Source organism: Candoia aspera, chromosome 3 (assembly GCF_035149785.1).
Source record: "Candoia aspera isolate rCanAsp1 chromosome 3, rCanAsp1.hap2, whole genome shotgun sequence".
Taxonomy (NCBI): Eukaryota; Metazoa; Chordata; class Lepidosauria; order Squamata; family Boidae; genus Candoia; species Candoia aspera.
In genome coordinates this window covers 162,366,576-162,389,480 of record NC_086155.1, presented here as the reverse complement: position 1 = coordinate 162,389,480, position 22,905 = coordinate 162,366,576, and the positions used below count along the sequence as shown (strand labels likewise).

At 42.3% G+C, this 22,905-nt stretch overlaps 1 protein-coding gene across 3 annotated transcripts; it reads right to left on the bottom strand.

Annotated features, from left to right (window-relative positions):
- Positions 1-4,445: 4,445 nt before the first annotated feature.
- IMPACT (impact RWD domain protein) lies at positions 4,446-21,268 on the bottom strand. Of its 3 annotated transcripts, none has more exons than XM_063299201.1 (11): positions 21,180-21,268; positions 16,993-17,121; positions 14,858-14,910; positions 13,659-13,721; positions 12,870-12,955; positions 12,170-12,301; positions 10,701-10,795; positions 6,650-6,723; positions 6,329-6,419; positions 5,253-5,387; positions 4,446-4,817 (listed from the first exon to the last, which is right to left on the bottom strand). In XM_063299201.1, the coding sequence occupies exons 1-11, from the start codon at positions 21,216-21,218 to the stop codon at positions 4,749-4,751; spliced, it is 966 nt and encodes a 321-aa protein (XP_063155271.1). In that variant the 5' UTR covers positions 21,219-21,268; the 3' UTR covers positions 4,446-4,748. The 3 variants fall into 3 exon arrangements, with proteins under 3 accessions (XP_063155271.1, XP_063155272.1, XP_063155273.1); XM_063299202.1 differs by having other exon boundaries at positions 12,170-12,298; XM_063299203.1 differs by having other exon boundaries at positions 21,210-21,233.
- Positions 21,269-22,905: the final 1,637 nt, after the last annotated feature.

Below are 22,905 nucleotides of genomic sequence, written 5' to 3'. Positions count from 1 at the left end.
TAGACAGGGGATTCATAGAGCCAGCATGCTCACCGGTCGGAGCCCCCGTCTTATTCCGGGAGAAGAAAGACGGGACCCTACGGCTCTGTACCGACTACCGGGGCCTAAACGCGGCTTCCCTGTCCAACAAATACCCCTTACCCCTGGTGAAGGACATGCTCGCCCACCTGTCCACGGGCAAAGTCTTTTCCAAATTGGACCTTCGCGAGGCGTACTATCGCATCCGAATCAGGGAGGGGGACGAATGGAAGACGGCGTTTAACTGCCCCCTAGGCGCTTTCCAGTACAAGGTACTGCCCTTCGGACTCGCGGGGGCCCCTGGGGTGTTCATGCAGCTCATCAATGAGGTACTGCATGAACATCTGTTTAAAGGGGTCCTGGTCTACATCAACGACGTCCTTATTTACACAAAAACACACGAGGAACACGTAACCTTAGTCAGGCAAGTCCTCGACAAGCTCAGAAGGGCGCAGCTCTATGCGAAGCCTACAAAGTGCGAGTTTCACAAAGAGCGCCTAGACTATTTGGGGTATCGAATCTCCGGGGACGGCATCGAAATGGACCCCGCAAAAGTCGAAGCGGTGCTAAACTGGGAGCGGCCCCGCAACAGACGGCAACTACAGAGCTTCCTGGGATTCGCGAATTTCTACAGGTCATTCGCCCGGGGGTTCGCTGAGATAGCCCTCCCCTTAACGGACCTCCTCAAAACCAAAGGGGTGGGGGACACCCGACGCGCCAAGAACCCAGGCACAGTGCTGCATTGGACTCCCGCGTGCCAGACCGCATTCGACAAGCTGAAAGCGCTGTTCACTACGGAGCCAATCCTCGCGCACCCGGACCCAGAACGGCCGTTCGTGGTCCAAGCCGACGCCTCAGACTTCTCCCTGGGAGCCATCCTACTACAGAAAGACTCCACGGGGCTCCTGAAACCATGCACCTACCTGTCAAGGAAGTTCTCCGAGACAGAGAGGCGATGGCACGTCTGGGAGAAAGAAGCCTTCGCGGTGAAATCGGCACTAGAGACATGGCGACACCTACTCGAGGGAGCCACCCAACCATTCGAGGTCTGGACGGACCACCGGAACCTCGAGGCCCTACGAACGCCTAGACGCCTTAGCCCAAAACAGGTCCGATGGGCCCAATTCTTCAGCCGCTTTGATTTCCAGCTGAAGTTCATGCCGGGCAAGAAGAACTTCCTGGCCGACGCCCTCTCCCGACTGCCCCAAGACGAAGAGCCCGCCCCAGACACCATTGGGACGGTCCTATCCGCCTCGCAACTGGGGATGGCCGTGACCACCCGAAGCGGCGCACAGAGGCAGCTCGACGCTACGGCGCAGCCGACGGCGGGACAACCGGCGACGGAAAGAAGCCAACCGCAACTACCAGGGGGAATGTGCACGGACCTCGCCGCCGCCCTCAAAACCGACCCCTGGTTCCTGGCGAACCCCGACAAGGTAACGATGGCGCAAGACCTGGCATGGGGGGAAGGCAGAATCTACGTCCCGGACTCGCAGCGCCAGGCGATCTTGCATAGGTCACACGACGCCAAGCAAGCGGGACACTTTGGGTTCCTCAAGACCCTACACCTAACACGGCACCAATTCTGGTGGCCCGCGCTCAGGCGAGACGTAAAAACCTACGTGGCGTCCTGCCCAACGTGCGCTAGGGCCAAACGGGCACCAGGCAAACCCGCGGGGCTATTGCAACGGGTGGCAGAACCCTCCCGCCCATGGGAGGAAATCTCTATGGATTTTATAGTGGACCTCCCACCCAGCCAGAAGAAAACGGCCATTTGGGTGGTGAAGGACTACTTCTCAAAGCAGGCCCACTTCATCCCCTGCACGTCGGTCCCATCCTCACAACAACTAGCCAAACTCTTCCTCATCCACGTGTACAGGCTACACGGATGTCCCGCACGTGTGGTGACCGACAGGGGCACACAGTTCACCTCCAAATTCTGGCGGGCCTTCCTGAAGCTGACGGGGACCCAACAGGCCCTATCTACGGCTTGGCATCCGCAGACGGACGGAGCCACTGAGGTTCTTAATGCCACCTTAGAGCAATTTATACGATCATATACGAACTACCACCAAGACGACTGGGCCGAACTGCTCCCGTTCGCCGAAGTCGCATACAACAACGCCGTCCACACGAGCACGGGGAAAACTCCGTTCGAAGTAGTCTCGGGGCGCGACTTCGTCCCCATACCGGAGCTACCTCAACCCCCGGAACCACAGGTGGACGCCAGCGACTGGGGACGGAAGATCGCGGAAGCATGGCCAGTAATCACGGCGGCGCTAAAGGAGGCACAGGCTGCTTACAAAGAGCAGGCCGACAAGCACCGGCGCCAACAACCGACGTTCCAGGCGGGGGATATGGCCTATCTATCCACCAAGTTCCTAAAGTCAACCCAACCCTCGAAAAAACTGGGGCCTAAGTACATCGGGCCGTTCCGAGTCACGCAAATAGTGAACCCGGTAGCAATACGCCTGGACCTGCCACACAACCTCCGGAGGCTCCACCCGGTGTTCCACACCAGCCTCCTAAAACCGGCAACCACCTCCCGATGGCACCCAAGCACGCCACAGCCCGCACCACTTATGATCGACGGGCAACACCACTTCGAGATAAGGGACATCCTCGACTCCCGCAAGCAACGAGGAACTCTACACTATCTGGTCAGGTGGAAACACTTCCCCCACCCGGAATGGGTGGCGGCGCACAACGTTAACGCGCCTGACCTGACCAGAGCATTTCACCGGGCATACCCCGACAAACCGCAACCAAGGTCAGCAAAACCAAACCCCCCCCCCGCAGGCCTCCCCCCGCCTCCCGTGCCCCAAGGGAAAGGGCCCCCCCCAAGCCCGCGACTTGGGTGGACCTTCCCCCCCCCGGGACTCACTCCCCCCGCCCCGGGCCCACGGGGTGGTGACAAACGATCGCCAGCACCCTCCCCCCGCCCCCTGGCCGCGGGGGAGTGGCAAGCAAGTCAACAGGGCAACCTGGGGGCAACGCCCAGGAGACACAACAAAGGCGACGCACTCTAAATAAGAAAAGAAGGGCCCTACCTGGAGCTGAGCAGCACCCGACCAGCCACGCCTCTCGCCTCGCCGAACTGAGCCAAACAAACAGGGTGTGGTTGGAGCATGCGCACGCCAGGTTAGAACCCGAGCATGCGCACCATGGACACACCCTGGGAAGGCACGTGGTAGAGGGAGGAGCAAAGGGAGGGGCGACAACTACTCCGGCGGGAACTTTGAAAAAAAAAAAAAAAAAATGTGGCATTTTGACAGCTCCACGGGGAAAACCCAGAAACCCGAGGGAGAACACTATTCGGAAAGGGGGCAGTATGTCATGAGTGCCGTTGAGCTAAAGTCATCAGCGCAATGGCACTCATGACAATGACAAGGAAATAGGTGAAGGGGTACAAGTTAAGTAGCCATCAACCTACAACGACTAACGGCCAACAAACAATAGCCAAAGGAATCACGGAGCCACCCAAACCATCAGCGGCAATACAACGGGGATCGCCCAGCTGAAAGCAATCAGCAGAAGAATGGAAACCTGCCGATGGGCGATCCCGGAAACCCTCACCCACCGGCAGGGCAACGCATGGGACAAAGGGGGGTGACGTGACCGTGAGCGAGGGGGCGCTGACCGGCGCGGGGTATTTAAACCCCGCACCGGCGCGCTCCTGTCACTCTCAGCTTTTTTCTACCAACGTTGTACCTGCCCTGAAATAAACCAGAACCTGATTTGCAAACCAGCGTCTGAACGTTATTCAGAGGTAGGCAGCGCATGACACCAATTGATGAGTTGTGGCTTACGGTAGAATCCCTACATCACAAAGTTGATAGACACTTAGGCAGACAATATAAGCTATGCACATTCTCCAAAGCAAGAATTATGTATTTGTAAACCACCCTGCCATGGTTCCTTTTTGAAAGCAAAATATTAAACGTAGTTCTTCTAGCTGCTTCCAGATGCAAGTGCTTCTCCATCAACATATAACTAACTATTCAGTGTTGCTCTAAGGCATAGTTCATTAATGAAACTTCCCTGGTTGTAGCAATCCAGAACAAAAGATAGCAAAACAGTCTTCCTCTCCCCTTCCCCCCCTCACCCTAATTTGCTTTGGGATGATTCAATACATCCAGTAGTTGCTCCCTCATCTCTGATCCAACTTTAAAATACACTACAACTTAAGAGCCATTACAATGCTTTCAACTGACACAAGAATTGAAATTTCACAATCAAACTGTTCGATAGTAACATTTTTGGGGGGTGCTAAATGCTGTTATTTCTCTCAGTTCTGATTCTGTAAATAATTCTTTGCAAGAGTTGCTTTTTGACTCATGAGAACAGTTCTTTCTTTTTTTTTACAACAGATTCTTACTACCATACATTATCAAAATGTTTTCCCCAAAAGGATAAAGAGAAGATAGTGAAACTGCCTTTCTCATTTATTGTTTTTTAACAAATCAAAGGCTAAATCCACAGGGAAGCTTTTATATTGAAAGACCTTGATTCCTGAGCGGCTAAGACAGTGAACAAACTGAAGGTGTTTTCTGGATCTGCTGCTGTTGAGTTTTTTTACTAAGAAGAATATTTTCTTATTATTGCAAAGTGTTTCCACACTTTTGGGATAAAGAGTTTAGAATATTAAAAGTCATATAGGGTAACTGAGTGGTTAATTGTCAACATACAGTCAAAAGATGAAACACTGCTATGCAATTCTGCAAAATAAATCAATGTTCTGCTTTCTTCTTGTCTTTTCTTATTCTTTTGTTCTTTCTCAGATGCTTAGATGAATTTTCCTAGAAAAATAAATTATAGAAGAATCAGATAAACGTAACTAAATAACTGCTTCTTTTTCTACACAGATTACATGCTTTTCTGAACACTGCTAGCATATATTCAGGGTTAATTATCTAAAATTTATATTCTATTACACTTAATTTGTCCCTATTTCATGAATGCTTTGGGGAAGGTTTTGTACATGTAAATTATTTAAAATTATTTGTGTTGGGTGAAAATTGGCTATAAGAGTGATAAAAGGTTTCTGTTTAAATGAGAAAAGCTTAAAAAGTTTTTCCTTAAAGAAAAAACACTTTGATAAATTCAATTATGGAATACCATTGTAAATAGCACTCATTGTCAATGATGTTATGTAAGCATTTCAGCCTTCCCCAGCCATACCAAAAGGAACACATTATCAGGAAGAAGCTATGGTTATTTTACTATAAGCTTACAGATAAATTCATGTAATTCTGCTCCACAAGTATATTTCTGGCACAATTGTTGATGTGTTTGAAACGATCTGGTCCTAGAAGGATACCACCATACCAGCGGGACACCACTACCAAAACATTGTGGACATTCAGGATCTATATTAAAAAATATCACATACATATTAATATTTAGAAGATGAATTACAACTGTCTGACTCACTTTGTTACATATAATGAGCATCCCTCAATTGTCAGCTCAACCCACACTACCTGCAAAAATATATTTCTAGAAAAACTTACTTTTGCAGCATCCTAATTCTACAACTTGAAGCAAGACAACTTCATAGATGTGGTTGGTGTCATTAAATCACAGTTTATCTAGGGTATCCATTTTCAAGCACCATGCAAATTTGCATTTAGTTCTAAACAAAAACTTCTGAAAGCAGAGCTTCTGTTTTCTAATAGCTAAGAGGTGAGGAAGGAAGCTGATAAGCTCAGTGTTCCTTCCTATAGATCTAAACTCCAGTTTATCATATCAGACCATTGGCAATGACTGGAAAGATGTCTAGATGCTTCATATTTATATTTTTTTAACTTTTGCAAGGCAAAGTCAAACCTAGATCTTACCTATTCACCATAAAATTTAGCATAGCCTTTCCAATCTAGGTTTCTTCAGATATTTTAGCCTACAACTTCCTGTTGGATGATGGATTTGTAGTCCACAATATCTGGAAGGAATTACTGGAAAAGCTAAATATTACTTCATTCTGGAATTATTTCTCCTGACAAGGCAACAATATGAATCATGGGCAAGAAAATGTTAAAGATAGGAGGGAGAACATTAAAGACAAATTGCCATTTTATGATGGTGGAAATTAGTGATATTTTCACTAAATATACAGAATATTATTAATCTCTCCTCTGTATATATTTTTGCCATTTGATCATTGATCAAAATATTCTAAATAGCAAATAGTACTTTCAAATGGGCTGTGTTTGTATATATCCATTGACAAAAGTTTTCAGGATCTCCTGATTACAATGCTATGGCTACAATCAATGAAAAATATCTTCTGTTATCAATTTATTCCTTTTACCTGCATGAGATGGAGAAGACGACCCCCTGCTGCTGTTTCACCATCATCTTCGCAATCCTGTAAAAAAGTCTGCTTGTCTTCACAGTATATCCTTAAAATAAAGAACAATGCTAGATCACAGTGTAAATATGCTACTTATTCTATACCAGAATACATTTGCTTATCAATCTAATGCTTTTCAAAATTATTTAAAATCTATGAATAATCACATGCAATTCTACTGGGTTTGAACATATACATCCTAGACATAAACCATTCATTAGTGGATTTTTATCCTCCTCACCATTTTGCAGTAATTGCTATCAAACCTTAGCTACTCACCTGTAAGCATATATGTTGTGAGTAGCACTGGCTATTTTCTTATTTTTGTACAATTCAGCAAGAATAGTTTTCACCTTGGAAGAAAAATAAAATTTCAGCCAATTATTAGGATTTATATGCTTTACTTGAAGATCTTGCAAACTTCTTATTGATGCTTAATTCTTGTATATTTGAATGTAACTAAATAAAACTTTCAATTGGAGAATACAGAATGCATATTTCAGCCAACATACTCTCTTTCTCTAAGAATAAAATATAGAAAAACAAGACATATCATAAACACTTCTACTTAAAAGAAAATGACACAGGATTCAATGGTACATGTGTCTGAGCACTATGCTTGGAAAAAGTTTGGAAGTACAAAAATTGTAATTTTATAGATGGAAAGAGTATAATTCCCATCTGATCTGGGAGACTGGCTTAAACGCTCAAGGAAATTACTATATTAGTAATGAATCCCCAAGAACTACATACTTCAGAAAGTCCTGCTGCTGCCCCCAATCTTTTCTAAGTCAACTAAGAGAGCCATGGACAAGAACCACAGTTCTAAGATTGCTATCCTCTAAGGATTATGGATTGGGATGGAAAGGAAGAAAAGTATCTGCAGATTTCCTGGGTTACAGAAATATTGCTGTTATGGTTTGAGATCTTTACCATAATCAGTCCATTTGTAGTTAATTCCATCCTTTCCTTCCTGAGGGAAGAGCCTGAGACTTAGATTGAATCAACAATGGTTAATTTATACAGATTGTACTTTCTAGTCATTTTGAGAATGAATCTTGGCTGATAATTGGGGCACAAACATAGGCTTGAATTCTAACTTCCTTCCCATCAGTAGAAAAGAGTTCACAGAGTAGTTTTCCCCTAAATTGCTCCTTTGGGGGCTCTTCTTCTAAGATTTGGTAAATCCTTAGGAACAGATGATACAAGAGACAACAGGGAGATGACAAATCCCCAGAAGTAACATTTCCCCTTATCTGAACTGAGTAGGAATGTGGGATGCAAGGTATTTATAATTATATTAAATAAGCATTATGGATTAAGTCAGGAAATCCATTAAGCAGGCAAAAATGTAGAACAGCAAAAAATTGTGGAAAGAGATATAAAAACAAGATAGGGATATCAGCTGATGATGATTTTAATGTACAGAGAAAATAGAGCAGCTTTCAGATACAACATTAAATGGTAGAAAATAAAATTACCAATACTGTCACCACAACAATAAATTGATTCTCATCAGACGCTACAAAAAAGCACTCCCCAATCTACAGACACTCAAAGTGCCCTTGGTATAAGAAGATGAAATTTGAAACTCAAAGGGCCCTTGGTATAAGATGAAATATGAAACAACAGTATTAAATTAGCAGCCTTAATCAAAGTGTGATATTTGGCATTCAAGATTCATGTGTTTCCAATTGTTGGGTTGGATCTACAGTAGATTTAGGTCTAGTTAAGAGTACACTTACCAAAATCAGTAAATCTACTTTAAGTCTGACTAACCCATTAGTGATACCTTAGTTGCTATATCCTGTAGTGCCTTTCTTCTAAGAAACCAAAATGTACAGGACTAAAATGTTTTAACTTTTTTGCATCCTGCTAGTAAATTATAGAATCCAATGTGTTTGCCTGTAGAAATAAACAAGTCTTTTCAATTGTCTGCATTATAGTCACTAAAGAATTCAGTAAAGAATTAGGCAGTAATTTATCAGTTGACTTTTTCCTGTCTCTCTTCAAATACAGTAACAATTGTTTTATTCTTATCAGAGACATTACATTTCCCTATAATAAATAAATGCTGTGTAAAGAAACTGTTTTAATAAACAATGCATAATTAATACCACTTTAAGCAAAACAATATTAAAGCTCTGAGAGCTTGAGAAAACATGTCTGGCAAGCGAACAGCATTTAATTCAAAAGAAAAAAAGTCATTCCTCTAGAGTTATCAAAATACATCTTCAATATTTATCTTTGCTGTATTTTCCATTATCTCAAAGCAAATTCACTTACTATGTCAGTGAGAAGACCACTGCTGAAGTATATCTCATATTTCATAGCACCTTGAAGACAGGTTTTTTTTCAATAACTCTCACAAAAATCTCTCTCTCTCTTCCTACACTTGATCTTAGCTAAAAGGCCAAGACAAGTGCCAAGGTAGGCAAATAAACAGTGCTGTAATTGCCCAGTGGTTCATTTGCAGAAAACAAAAATGTTCTACAACACACATAAAAGGGAATAAACTGGAACACCATGAGACACATGCATGAAGAAAAGCACAATGTATGAAAGAATCTGAATGTAACTTACTCCAAAACAAATAGGCATATTACAGGCGGGCAATCCATAGTCTTCTAGATATTGGTGGACTCCAGTCAACATAAACCTTAATCACAGTAGTTATGGATGACGGATATTGAGGTCCAACAACTTGAGGAAAACCAGGGATCCCCCATTCCTAATGGAAGGGAGCTTCATACATATATTCTATCTGCCCAACCCATGACGTTCTCTGATCTGTGTGATTGTTGCATAACCACAAGTGAGATGATGTGGGATCCTTTAGTCACAAAGACTCAGTGGAAGTAGATAAGCTGTCATTGTCCAGATCTTTGAATGATAACTTGCAAAATTGCCTGTTAAAATAGCTGGATCCACCCAGTTATCTTCCTGTCATGACTAATAATGAGGCAATCCAGATATCAGACCAGCACTAAAAATGATGCAACTCTATTTTATTGTTACAGGATAGATAAAAACTGCTCAATATGAAAGAGTACTTAGTATAAATGCGATACAGATGTCAGAAGTTGGCTTTCCATAGATTTAATGTGGATCTTGCACTCATGCACCCAAGGTGAGTTTTGGAAAAAAAGAAGGTAGAAAGTTGTGTTTGTGAGCTGTCTCAAGATAATATCCTCTAGTTAGCAGGTAGTACCTAAATTTTTGTTTCTGATATGTCATTTAATATACTAACACACTTGGAAAGAAGTCCTGTGCTGTCTGTATTGGTGCACACCAAGGTAGATGTCATACTCTGTCCTCATGAGTTCTTTGCGACATTGTTGTGTCTCCCTTTCCCACAGCATTCAGAGACAGTTCTTTATTCAGTCTTGTTACCCTGCCCATTCCATAGGCCGATATCTTTTATAAGATAATAGAAGCTTCTGATTGGTTCCCTCTGCTTGTCTGTGAGTTGGTCCAGGAATTTAATATTTGTTTCAGCAGTATTAAGGCTCTTAATATTCCAGACTTATTTTCTCTCAACTCTTATCCATCCTTCTTGTCTAGCATCCATGTGTTAGCATGCTTTCAGCCTTCTCTAGCCACATTCTGATCTTGTTTCAGCCTATATCAAATCTTTCATTCATTTTCCATTCACATACTAATAGGTCTATCCATAAAGAAATTCTATAGATAGTGTAAGTTGCCAAAGCGTAAGCTAAATTTATAATGCGCCAATTTGTCCTTTCTTGATACCACACTTCCCACAGATTTGTATAGGTTACAAGCAAAGAACCCAAGTGCTACTTTCACTTTCAGTTGTTTGTCAGTCAACATAATGCATCAATATAGTATTTTATTCCTTTTCCCCAGCAGCATGACCCTATTTTCAAACCAAGGACTATTTTCAAATCTATACAATCAGAAACTCCTCCTTCATAACAACTTACCCATAAGATCACTCAACCTGAGAAAAATAACTACTGTAATTTACCACTGTTTACAGAGATCAGAGCCAAAAACTAAATCAAAATCTCCACAATATGTGAACTTATCCAAGCATTTTTACCAAGTTATCCAAATTACCAAGCATTTTTCTTACACAACCACCTTGCATTCAAAATTTCCTATCTCATTCATTTGACCCTTCAAATAACTTTATTTATACCAATATTTTGGCATACTGTTGGTAATAGATTATCTATATCTTGAATGCAAACAGTTCTTTGGTGTTGCTTCAGTCAATTCATCTAGACATGAATACACTGAATCCATCTATATAACCTATTGGATAACATAACAACATGATTGATTGAAAACATGCTTTACTAACCTGTTTGAGGCACACAACAGGTGCTAAATGTGCCTGGAATGTGCTCCTTCGATCTGTAATTGGGGTTCCATGATAAACTGGAGGTAACTTGTCATCTGAAAATTTAAGAATTCAGATTTTGTGCAAGGATGGCTTACTGAACTTTCTACCTAATTCAAGTAGAATTTTGAATGCTTCTGCTAAACTGGTATTTCTCCTCCTCACAACTATTATCTCTGTGCCCTTTAAATCTTAACAATGAACAATGAGTTCTAGTCATGTTCATCAATCTTTATAGTTTTCCTTTCCTATGGCTTATTGATTTCAAGGGTTTAATCATGTTTTTCAGGACAAATGCAAAGCATGGGTTGCCTAAAACTAGGAAACAAGATAGAAGAATGCAAAGAGACAGACTGTACAAGTAAAGATTCACACTTGGCTCATATAATCTAATCACCAATATCTCATTGTACTACTTACACAGAACCAAGATAACTAGAGATTCCTTCATCTTAGAATCCTGTTATTCATTCCTATCTCATTTCAACTGGCACTGAGATCTTGGAAACACATACAGTAGTTGCCTAGAGTCCTGTGCATTATGAAGTTTCTCCTCCAAATCAAATCCAAAGCACTGCACAATCTTAACAAATATCTGAGATGTGGATATATAAGCAACTATAAGAATTGGAATCCCATGCAGTCAGGACTGTAGATCCCAAAGAGGTATTCATTCAGCACTTTCCCCAATTCAGATATCCAAATCTGACCTGCGGGCATAAGGAAGAGGGCCAGAGGAAACTGCATGACCCTGTCACACCTTTCTACAATGGCAGAACATATGTTTGAGAAGTAGGAGGTCCACGGCCATCCCATTATTGGGAAAAAAGCCCCTCTTATTACCTAATGACCAAGGTAATCTGTGTTAATAATTGTAAGGATTGCCTACCTTAATAGACTCAGACTCACAAGCAGGAACTTAATGATATCTGATTTATTAAAGAATAGTATGCAAATACAGAGAAAGCTGAGAATGAGCAAAAGCGCGCCAAATACAAACTAAAAACCCTCGGCTCAAACGCAATCCCTCCCCTCGCCCTGCCGTTGCAAACTCCCCTCCCCCCCCAGGTGCTGGTAACCGTTTCTGCTGATGTCCTGGGAAAGGAACCTTGAACACAGGAGATAACCCAAACACATTCCAATCCGGCTGCTAACACATAACAATCCCACGAGATGGAATCCTCCTCCCCTCCCAGATGAAACACGCATCAGCCAAATGACATGCGAAACGTTAAGATGTAACGGTAACATTGGAATGGTGAACATGACAATAATACAAGGCTAGATGAACCAGTGACTTGTCTTAGTATAAAGCAACTTTTCATTCCCTTCATAGGGGCTTTATGTTATAATATCCCTTGAGATGTTTTTGCTCTTTATTGTTATATAAGATTAAGTGAAATATAATGGGACAGCAATAGCAATTTTACCTGCTATTTTTTCAGACAGATCGAAATTCAACAATACAGTTGTACAATCTGGAAGAGGTTGATATTCCAGTGAAAATTCTTCTTCGTAGTCCACATCTGTTTCTTCTGTAATTTTTTTATTATCTGGCCCTACTGGTATAAAATCAGTAGTTAAGTTTTAACTACTTAAATGGCAAGAACTCTAAAGAAATCAATATTAAAATTCCATTTCCATCCTATTTTGCCAAATACACCTTTACACAATTTTCACACTTAATGACCTACAGGTTGCTTGTACTGACACCTGAGTGTTTTCTATCAAAGTTGAAATATGCAATGTTCCATATCTATCTATCTACCTACTTACATATGGAATGCAACAATTTTGCATATTTTATCTGGGGATAAAAATAACAGCAAGTATAAGCAAATATCTCACCTACTTCTTCTCTGAAATCTAAAACTGCAACACTCACAACAAGCACATAAACATGACCGTGTGTCAATACTAAAATGACATTATGCAGATCATACATAAAAACTAAAATACAGATAAGTGCACAGACAAGATAGCAAATATTTAAAAGTGAAACAGTTTGGGCCATTTACCATGCTGCCATAATATTCCCCATATTGCTACATTTCATTTTACCCATGAATATCTTCTACTTATTTTCAATTACACACCAATAATGAGGCCAAACAACACATAGCGCATTACCTGATTCAGATGACTGGGATTTTTCTATCAAAACTTCACGTATCTTCTCCACCCACAAATAAAGGATGCTCTCGCCAAGGTTCTGTCTGAAACAAGCCAATTACAGACAATGTGTCAAGCAGCTCTTGATTTAAAAACAGGAACCACATGTGACAAAATCCTGTATTTTAATATCACAGAATAAGGCCCCCAAAGCATCTGGTAAGTTGATCTCATGCAAAATTCAAATTTTGTTTTCTCTAAACCTTCTCCCATATAATCACTTTTATACAATGGCACAAATGATGAAAACTAATCAGCACCCGTATCATTCAACCACAAAGTCTTTCACAAGGTGAGTCTATTCAGGCCTGTCAGCATGGGTTCAACTTACTAGAAGCTTTAGAGGGCACGGTTGTGCTACACCAAACACAGGAGTTTGTTACAATCTCTCTTTATTAAATGCAATTATCACCAAGTAACATTAATTGGGCTTGTGAAAGCAATTTGGGATAGGAAGAGTGCTTTGTTGCAGAAATCTACAAAATTTAACTGACATACATTTTGAGCTTGTAGATTTCTGGATCCCAAACATTATTCTTAAAGCAGTTCTCCTGACCATGCAAGAAAAGAGGCCCATTCTCCCTGCATAAAATCCAGGTATCTCAATTTTCAGGAAACAGATCTGTTTTACTATACCTTTTGCATTATACTGCCACCTACTGGAATTATGTCCATTTAGATTTTTAAAAATACAAGTACATTTTTAAAACTATACATTAAAACAGTATAGAAGTATGTACTACTTACACATAGATTTCTTCCAGATGATTTGCCAGTTCTGCATATTCCTTTCGTAGAAGCCAAGGAGCACTAGAACATAATGAATATGCCAGTTTTATTGATAGCATTTTCTAAACCATTTCCTATTTATGTGTCATGAAAATTGCAAGTTATTAATAAGTATAGTTATTACATAAACATGTATGCTCCCCAATACATTCTAGGTTCTAGGTAGCTTACACTTAACAGAATAAAATACAGAATAAAAACACTCCCACATCTAGACTCACCTTAGAATGAATCAGTGGTTCTCAACTTCAACAACTTTAAGATGTGCAGACTTCATTTCACAGAATTGGTGGCTGGGAAACTCTGGGAGTTGAAGTCCACAAGTCTTAAAGCTACTAAAGTTGAGAACCACTTGGAAAGGCTCTGAGAAGACAGTGTAAGTTTCCAAAGAGAGCGTTCTGAAGGGAGCCACATGGAGGAAGCGTTCGCTGGAAAAGCTGGGTCCAAAAAGGACTCAGCAAAGGCAGCAAGGTGCTTCTGTGGCTGGGCGAAAAAGTAGAAAGGTAGGTGTGGGGAACTGGAGAGGAGGCAGCTGGGTGAACGAATGCGGGCTGGGGAGGCTGGAGCTTGCTATGGTGGCTTTGCACAGCATGGGCATATGGCTTAGCTTGGCATGGGCGGGTGGCTGTTGCGGTGTGAATGGGTGAGTGGCTGGCTGGCATGTGCAGGCGGCGGAGGTGTGTGGCTTGGCATGGGCAGGTGGCTGGCACAGTGCGGGTGGGTGAGTGACTGGGGTGGGCGGGCGGACAGTGGCTTGGCTTGGCATGGGCAGGTGGCTGACGCGGGCAGATGGGTGGCAGGGCACCACACGGGTGGCACTGGTGGTTTCACACAGAGTGGCTGGGCTTTCTACCCTGCAAGGCAGAGTGCAGGACTTTCAAAAGAGTAGATATGGATGGGGAGATAGGCGGGTGGGGGGAGATGAAGCACCCCCACAGTCGTAAATGCGGGCAGGCTGCTAAGCACCTGAATTTTGATCCTGTGACTGCAGGGATGCTGCAACAGTCATCATTTTGGGCACAGGTCATAAGTCCATTTTTTCAGGGCCGTCATAATTTTGAATGGTTGCTGAACAAATGGTCGTTAAGTGAAGACTACCTATATAATTAGAATTGTGTATTATTAAAATGATAAATTCCTGGAAAGCATGTACTTACTTAAGTTGATAAATAGGTGGTGCTGATGTTGGATATTCAGGCGGCAGAATCACCTGCAAGATTTTAATAGTCAACCAGCAGTAGTATCTTCCTTAAAAAATAGCTGGGAAAATATCCAGAAGATCAATTCTGAAATACTGTAACATTATAAAAATACACAAAAGAGATATACAGTTGTAATAGAAATTATTCAACCCCCGTTGCAAATCAGGTTGATTGTCAAAATGAACAGACTTTCAGCTGTTTCCAGTGAACAACTCAAACAAAAGCAATTGAAACAGCTCAACACAATGAATGCTTCAAGTGGTGTCCCCAAATTCAACTGAAAATGCAACTTATCATGACTTCTCCAGTCTCAAAATTATCCAACTCCCTGAACAGAATCTGTCACAACAGCACACATACAGTATGCAAAACAGGTGCTGTCTCAAGCACACCTGAGGCAACTAGTCAAGGGCTTCATTAGTTGCACCAGGTGTGCTTGAGCTGGAACACATGAAATACCTGAACTGGCCAGGGGTTTGCTGAGTGCCACGTTTGACTGCATGTTAGAAATACAGTATGGCTAAGTCAAAAGAATGGTCCAAAAGGGTAAGAGAAGAGATCATCGCCCTTCACAAAAAAGGAACGGGATACAGAAAGATAGCGAAAGCACTGAATGCTCCTAGAGACACCGTTGGAAGCATAGTTCACAAGTTCAAAGTTAAAGGAACAGTGGTTACACTACCTGGACGGGGCAGAAAAAGGAAGCTGTCAATGGCTGCAACCAGATTTCTGAGAAGGCAGGTGGAGAGAAACCCTCGAGTGACCGCAAAAGACCTGCAGCAAGACTTGGTGGAAACAGGCACCGAGGTTTCAGTGATCACAGTAAGGTGCATACTAAACACAGAAGGTTTCCATGCCAGAACTCCAAGACATACACCGCTACTGACCCAAAAGCAGAAGAAAAGTTGGCTCCAATATGCTCAAAATCATATGAATAAGCCACAGAAGTTTTGGGATTCTGTTCTGTGTGGAGCGATGAAACAAAACTGGAACTTTTCGGCCCGATGGATCAGCGGTATGTCTGGAGGAAGAAGAATGAAGCGTACGCTGAAAAGAACACTCTGCTTACAGTTAAGCATGGTGGTGGCTCGGTGATGCTCTGGGGCTGCTTTGCATCCTCTGGCACCGGAAACCTGCAGCGTGTGGACGGCAACATGGATTCATTGAAGGATCAGGAAATCCTATGAGAAAACGTCATGCAGTCTGTAAGGAAGCTGAAGATTGGGTGTCATTGGACCTTCCAACAAGACAATGATCCCAAGCATACCTCAGATTCCACTTGGATGCAGAAGAAGTCCTGGAAGATTCTACAGGGGCCATCACAGTCACCTGACTTGAGCCCCATAGAAAATCCCTGGTGGGATTTGAAGAAGGCAGTTGCAGCAAACAAACCCAAGAATATTACTGGACTGGAGGCCATTGCTCATGAGGAATGGGCTAAAATTCCTCAGGAATGCTGCCAGAAGCTGGTGTCTGGCTATGCATCTCGTTTGCAGCAGGTCATAACAGCGAAAAGGTGCTCTACTAAGTACTGAAGATGCTTGCCATGAAGGGGTTGAATAATTTTGAGACTGGAGAAGTCATGATAAGTTGCATTTTCAGTTGAATTTGGGGACACCACTTGCAGCATTCGTTGTGTTGAGCTACTGTATTTCAATTGCTTTTGTTTGATTTGTTCATTGCAAACAGCTGAAAGTCTGTACATTTTGACAATCAACCTGATTTGCAATGGGGGTTGAATAATTTTGATTACAACTGTAATCAAACTGTAATCAACTTAGACTACATGGTCCTCTACACTAAAGAAAGTGCAACTTGCTTTTGTATAAATAGGCACAGATCTAAGTGTTCATCGCCTTCCTTAATATCAGCAAGATGGCGCTCCAACAGCATAAAGGAGATTTAATTCTCCCCCTTCCCAATTCTCTGGAGCACTGTATGCACAACTAGCAATTTTTAAAAGAATGAACTATACCCAACATTAAAATTGTTCTAGGGGAAAAAATAAAAACCTATAAAGAAAAACATCAATACTCTATAACACTGTTCACTTTCAAACTATAGCCCTAATTATATAGCTACAAACCTACCTGTAAATTGAGAGTCCACTTTGGCTGTGCTGAGCAATCACTGATCTTAATGCAAAAAATTTTCTCATCTTCATCAACAGTGCACCATTCATCACCATATATAGCTGAAAGAACTTCAATTTCTTCTGTCTGGCAAAAATGATGTTATATTTTTTAATCAGTTTAAACTACTTTACAATGGACCGTACCATTCACAAATCAAATATACTGCAGTTGAGGTATGAAATACACACTTTGATATAAGTATCTAAACATACTGTTATTTTCAAATGTTCATTTATCCAAAATAAGAATGAGTTATAGCTGACAGAGGATGGAAATAAATATTTCTCTAGAAACTCAGATCCACACTGAAGTATTTGCAGTGGAAAAGTCAAAAGATAAAGCTCAGATATATAATTTGCTCTTATTATAGATATAAAAAAGCTCTAAAAATAAAGATCAGCTACAGCAGGATCTAGCAATCCAGCCATATTTGTATCAGACCCAGAATTTAAATACTTGATGATCATCAATTTCAAATACTAGGTAAGAAGAATATGCACATTTTAACAAACAGTGGTTTTTACTTCCTGTTGTGCATGATTTATCATGTTATCCAAGCACAAAATATTACCTATTCCTGTTTTCTAGAAGACAGTGCATGTCATAGCTTAAAGGTTTCAGCAAGAATAAAGCATATTTGATTAGAAGAGCCTTGTGTGATGGAGTATAACAGTGCACTCGTTAACTACGCTTTTTAACTTAGCACGTCATTGAACACAGCCAATAATTCTCAAACTGGGTATGAAGTTTCCAGAACTCATACAAAGGCCTAGCCTATCTCACAGTATAGCCACTAAAACAAACCACAGTTTTAATCATACTGCGCCAATCTTGATCCCTACATTCCATTCAACAAAATAAGCAATAGGCCCTTGCTGAGAAGTCCAGGAGCATTAAGAAATAGCCATATGTTAAGACAGTGCTTTTCATAAAAATTTGGAACTTAGAGGTCTAAAATAGCTAGTGAGATATTAGCTTCCTTGTTAAGGTAACTTAGCTACATGTGCACAGGTTAGATGTTTACCCCATATGTAACTATTCCTGGAGATTACAAGTCAACAGTCAGAACTGAGCTGTAAGGATTAAAGCAGGGATCATAAAATGGGAAGGAGCAATTTAAGCCATCTAATGTAATTTCCTTAATGCAAATTAAAGTTTCTCAGACAGATGGCTGTCCCACCTCTGCCTGAACACATTTATGAAGAGGAATCTACTACCTATCTGAGTCATTGGTTTTGCTGTCAAACTGCTCTTACTGTTAAGATTTTTTTTTCTAATGTTCAGTTGGAATCTGCCATCCTGTAACTTAAATCAATTATTCTGTATCCTCCTTTCAAGTATTTGAAGAGGGCTGACATGTCCCCAGTATGAAGATACTGAAGTGGTGGATGGCTTCTGCCTTTTAGGATCAATATCAACAGTAAAGAAACCAGCAGTCAAGAAATAAGCTTCAGATAAACACTTGGTAGAGAAGCCATGAAGGCTTTGGAAAAGATATTCAGATGTTGTGATTTATCTATACATATAAAGATCAAAATCAGGCAGGCAATGATTTTTCCTGTATCACTCTATGGAGGTGAAAGTTGGACTTTGAAGAAGCAGGATAGGAAGAGTATTGGTGCTTTTGGTGTTGGAGAAGACTCCTGGAATATCATGGATAGCTAAGAAAACAAACAAGTAGGTCAACAAAAAAGTCAATCCAGAATTCTTCCTTGAGGCACAAATGGCCAGGCTCAAATTATCATACTTTGGACATATTATGTGAAGCCCTAGCCCCCTTGAGAAATCTAAAATGCTGGGAAAGGTGTAAGGAAAGAGGAGAGGACAACCAGCTACAAGATGGATGGATTCAATTACTCATAGAGCCTTTACTATCAAGGAGTAGGATGCCATTACATTGTGGACATGGTAGATAGGGAACTGTACAATATGATTTGTTATTATGCATTTGCTATTGGTTTTATTGATTTGATGGAATATTGTAAACCATCTGCAGCCAGTAATATCCTAAATGTAATAAAATTAAATATTATATATTTATATAATACATAAATATAAATAAGTCACACAGGAAAGAATTGCTATAGCAGCACAGGTAACAAAATATTACACATTGGATAGGATTTTTTTTCTTCATGGAACGTTTATACTGTGTATCCATGTGTTTATGTTATCAATTCCTCCAAAAACAGGTCATGATTACACCACACTCAAACAAAGAATTCACAAGTTGAATTTGTTGAGAAGGCGGTGGCACTGCAGCTCCAGAGGATTCTGGATGAGACGGATTATCTAGACCCCTTTCAGTCAGGTTTCAGGCCCAGTTATAGGACGGAAACGGCATTGGTTGCACTTATGGATGATCTTTGGTGGGAGCAGGATGGTGACGGTGCATCCATCCTGGCTCTTTTTGACCTCTCAGCGGCTTTCGATACCATCAACCATGGTATCATTTGGGTGGCTCAAGGAGTTGTGGGTGGGCGGCGTGGTTTTACACCGGTTTACCTCCTTCCTCCAGGGCCGGTCCCAATCAGTGTTGATAGGGAGCAAGAGATCCAGCCCACAGCCCCTTCTTTGTGGGGTGCTGCATGGCTCGGTACTCTCTCTGCTCCTTTTTAACATCTACATGAAACCGCTGGGCAAGATCATCTGTCACCATGGGATAAGGTATCAACAGTAGGCTGATGATACCCAATTATACATCTCCATCCCGGGTGAAATAAGTGATGCCATGACCACCCTCTCTAGGTGCCTGGGGGCTGTGGGGCCCTGGATGGGGAACAACAGGCTTCGGCTGAACCCTGGTAAGATGGAGTGGCTGTGGATTAATGGCTCCTTGGTATCCGGGAAATTGTTATCTTTAATTCTGGATGGGGTGGCACTGCCCCAGACAGAGCCGGTGTGTAATTTGGGGGTCCTCCTGGACTCACGACTCCTGCTCGAAGAACAGGTGGCAGTCATGGCCAGGAGGGCCTTTGCTCAACTTTGTGTTGTGCGCCAGTTACACCCTCTCCTAGACCAAGAGGCCCTTTGAATGGTCACTCATGCCCTGGTTATCTCCCATATAAATTACTGTAATGCACTTTACATGGGGCTACCCTTCAAGAATATCAGCTGGTCCAAAATGCAGCCACACTGGTAATTTTGAGTGCGCCAAGGTCAGCACATGTAACACCCCTGCTATGCAAGCTGCACTGGGTGCCAGTTTGCTTCCAGGTTCAATTCAAGGTGTTGGTTATCACCTTTAAAGCCCTACATGGCATGGGTCCAGGTTACCTGATGGACCATCTCATCCCCATCACTCCGACCTGTCCCACCCGGTCATGCAGAGAGGGCATCTTACGAACCCCATCTGTAAAATAATTCCATCTGGTGGGGTCCAGGAAGCAAGCCTTCTCTGCAATAGCTCCCGCCCTCTGGAATGCTCTTCCCCCAGAGGTGAGACAGACCCCCTTGCTCCTGGACTTCTGCAAAAAGCTAAAAACCTGGTTGTGTCAACATGCCTGGGGCAGGAAAGGGAACAGTCTTCCTTAGGGATGGCTAGCACCCTAGAAGGACCCTTTGTATTCACGGGCTGAGATGCAGTCTTAGCTATCTGGATTTTATTACGGTTTATATTTTTTACTGTTTATTATTATTTATATTTATTGTATTTAATGGTACTGAATTTTAAACTTTGTTCTTGTAAACTGCCCAGAGTCCCCCTTTTGTGGGGAGGTGGGCGGTGATATAATTTAATAAATAAATAAATAAAATAAAATAAAATAAACTTTACAGATTCCATACATTCGATGGATTACCTATGTTTAATAAGGACAGATGTGTTGAGAACTACAAGCAATGATAGTTATATAGACCTTCCATGTTCAAAGACAGTGTACCTCGGAGCACGGGCAGCACGTGCCTGTTACTTCAACTCCCCACTTACGAACTTCCTAGAATCCTTATATCTGATCTCTGCGTGGCCACCTGGTCGCCGGATGTTTCTAATGTAGGAACGCTGACCACGCCGCGAGGGGCCTCGAAGCACCCCACATGCGTTAAGCGCACAGTCATCTTCCCAGAACCAACCCCCTCGCCTGCTGGCTGAAACCCAACCACCCACCCGGCTTTCCTGTCACACGGAGCCGAGCACTGCTCACTTGTTTCTGCGCTGTTTCCGGGTCACTCACCGCCGCCATTCCGACGAGGAGAAGCGGCTCTCATCGTCCTACGGAACCCCAGAGATCCTTGGAACGGCTTGCCGGACGAGTGAGTAAGCACGCTACGCATGCGCAGTGCTGCGATTGAAGCTCTTCGCATCCTCCCGTTTTCCAGCTCGGAAACCCCTAAGAGCAACGCTTTGGGTTCGTCGGGCGCGGGGCGGAGGATTGTGAGAAAGGGGTTGGATTCGTAAAACGCGGTCGACTAGTTGGTGGCACAGGGTGGTGTCCGTAGTTCAGTTAACCATGTCTGACGTGTGATGCGATGGGCGTAAGAAGGTAAATGGTAGCTTGCTGGGCAAGAATATGGAAGGGGGTTTGCAGTTGGCTTGAGCAAGTAGAGAATATAATGGGAACATAATTTTAAAAATGCCGAACGGAGAGGAATATACTTTCTACAATCAGGGAAGTCTTTCTAGAAAAACAAGATTTTGAATTGCAAAGAACTTTTAGCTCATACAGTATAGAACTAATAGAGCAAACCGCGTGAAAAGGAATTAATAAACTGATATACCCCGATTCTAAACGTATGTTTTTTTTAAACTTAGTATTACAGTTACTTATTCTCAGGACAAACATCCACCCTACGCAGTTTACAGGCAGTGAAAACAGGCTTAAATAAAAATGCAATGCATATTATTATAAAAATAAGCCACTAGGATCCTTCCTATAGCGCTGTTTGTGGTAATGGTTAAAGGAGAGCCCTCCCCGGGACAGGATAAGTTCTATGGTTCCCCAGAATAGTTGGTGATTATGAGGGCCGAGACCCTAAGCAGGTCAGAGTAAGTCCCAGTGGATCAGCAGAATATACAGTACTGGTTTCTTTTGTTTTCATTTTATTTCACGTTTCAAGGGGCATTGGGTTTTCATTTGCTTTCACTAAAAATCAAGGTATAACATTTTATAATGTATTTTTTAAAAAATCTATTTCACTGCAGTGTCATGCAACTTTTAAAATGTGCAAAGTAGAAACAAACATCTTCAAGCTATGTAATAAAACCAGAAGTAAAAGTAGCGAACCATGTGTCTGTGTGTGCGCCTGTGTGCATGTGCCTTCATAAACATATAACACTGAGAAGTCACACGTCTGTGTGAATGAAAACAACTTGCCTGATGATGTAAGGCTTAAGTGATATTCTTGGCAACGATGAATGGTACAGACACTTTCTCTGTTCTATGGAATTATCCATATAATAAGCAAATATGATGTACTGTAGCTGCTGAGAGCATTCAATTAACCATGAAACTCACCCATATTGCCAGGGCCCCAGGCTAGATGGCAAAGCCAAGTTTTTAATGCCTTGTGAATTAGGGGGGATGATATTCCAAGGGCTGGGCACCAGAGCAGAAAAGGCACTTCTCTTCTTGGGTCCCGCCAGATGGAACTAGCAGATGGGACTTGGATCACGCCTTTCCTGCCAGATCTAACAGGATGGGTAGACAACAGTGGGGAGAGACAGTCCTGTACGTAACCCGGCCCCCATCCATGAAGGGCTTTAAAGGTAACTACCAGCACCTGGAATTGCATCTGGAAGCATACTGGTAGCCAATGCAGCTCGTGGAGCAGAGGTGTCACATGTACCCGAACAACCGGCACCCATAACTGTGCAGCTTCATTTTGCACCAGCTGAAGCTTTCAAATACTCCTCAAGGGCAGTCCCATGTA

Bases quoted from the DNA above. Each gene is read 5' to 3' on its own strand.
- IMPACT (XM_063299201.1), bottom strand. From the start codon at position 21,218: ATGGCGGCGGTGAGTGACCCGGAAACAGCGCAGAAACAA. The intron at 13,722-14,857 runs GTAAGTACATGC...ATTATGTTCTAG, and splicing joins CCACCTATTTATCAACTTAA to TGCTCCTTGGCTTCTACGAA. The intron at 10,796-12,169 runs GTAAAATTGCTA...TTAAATTTTCAG, and splicing joins TCTGTCTGAAAAAATAGCAG to ATGACAAGTTACCTCCAGTT.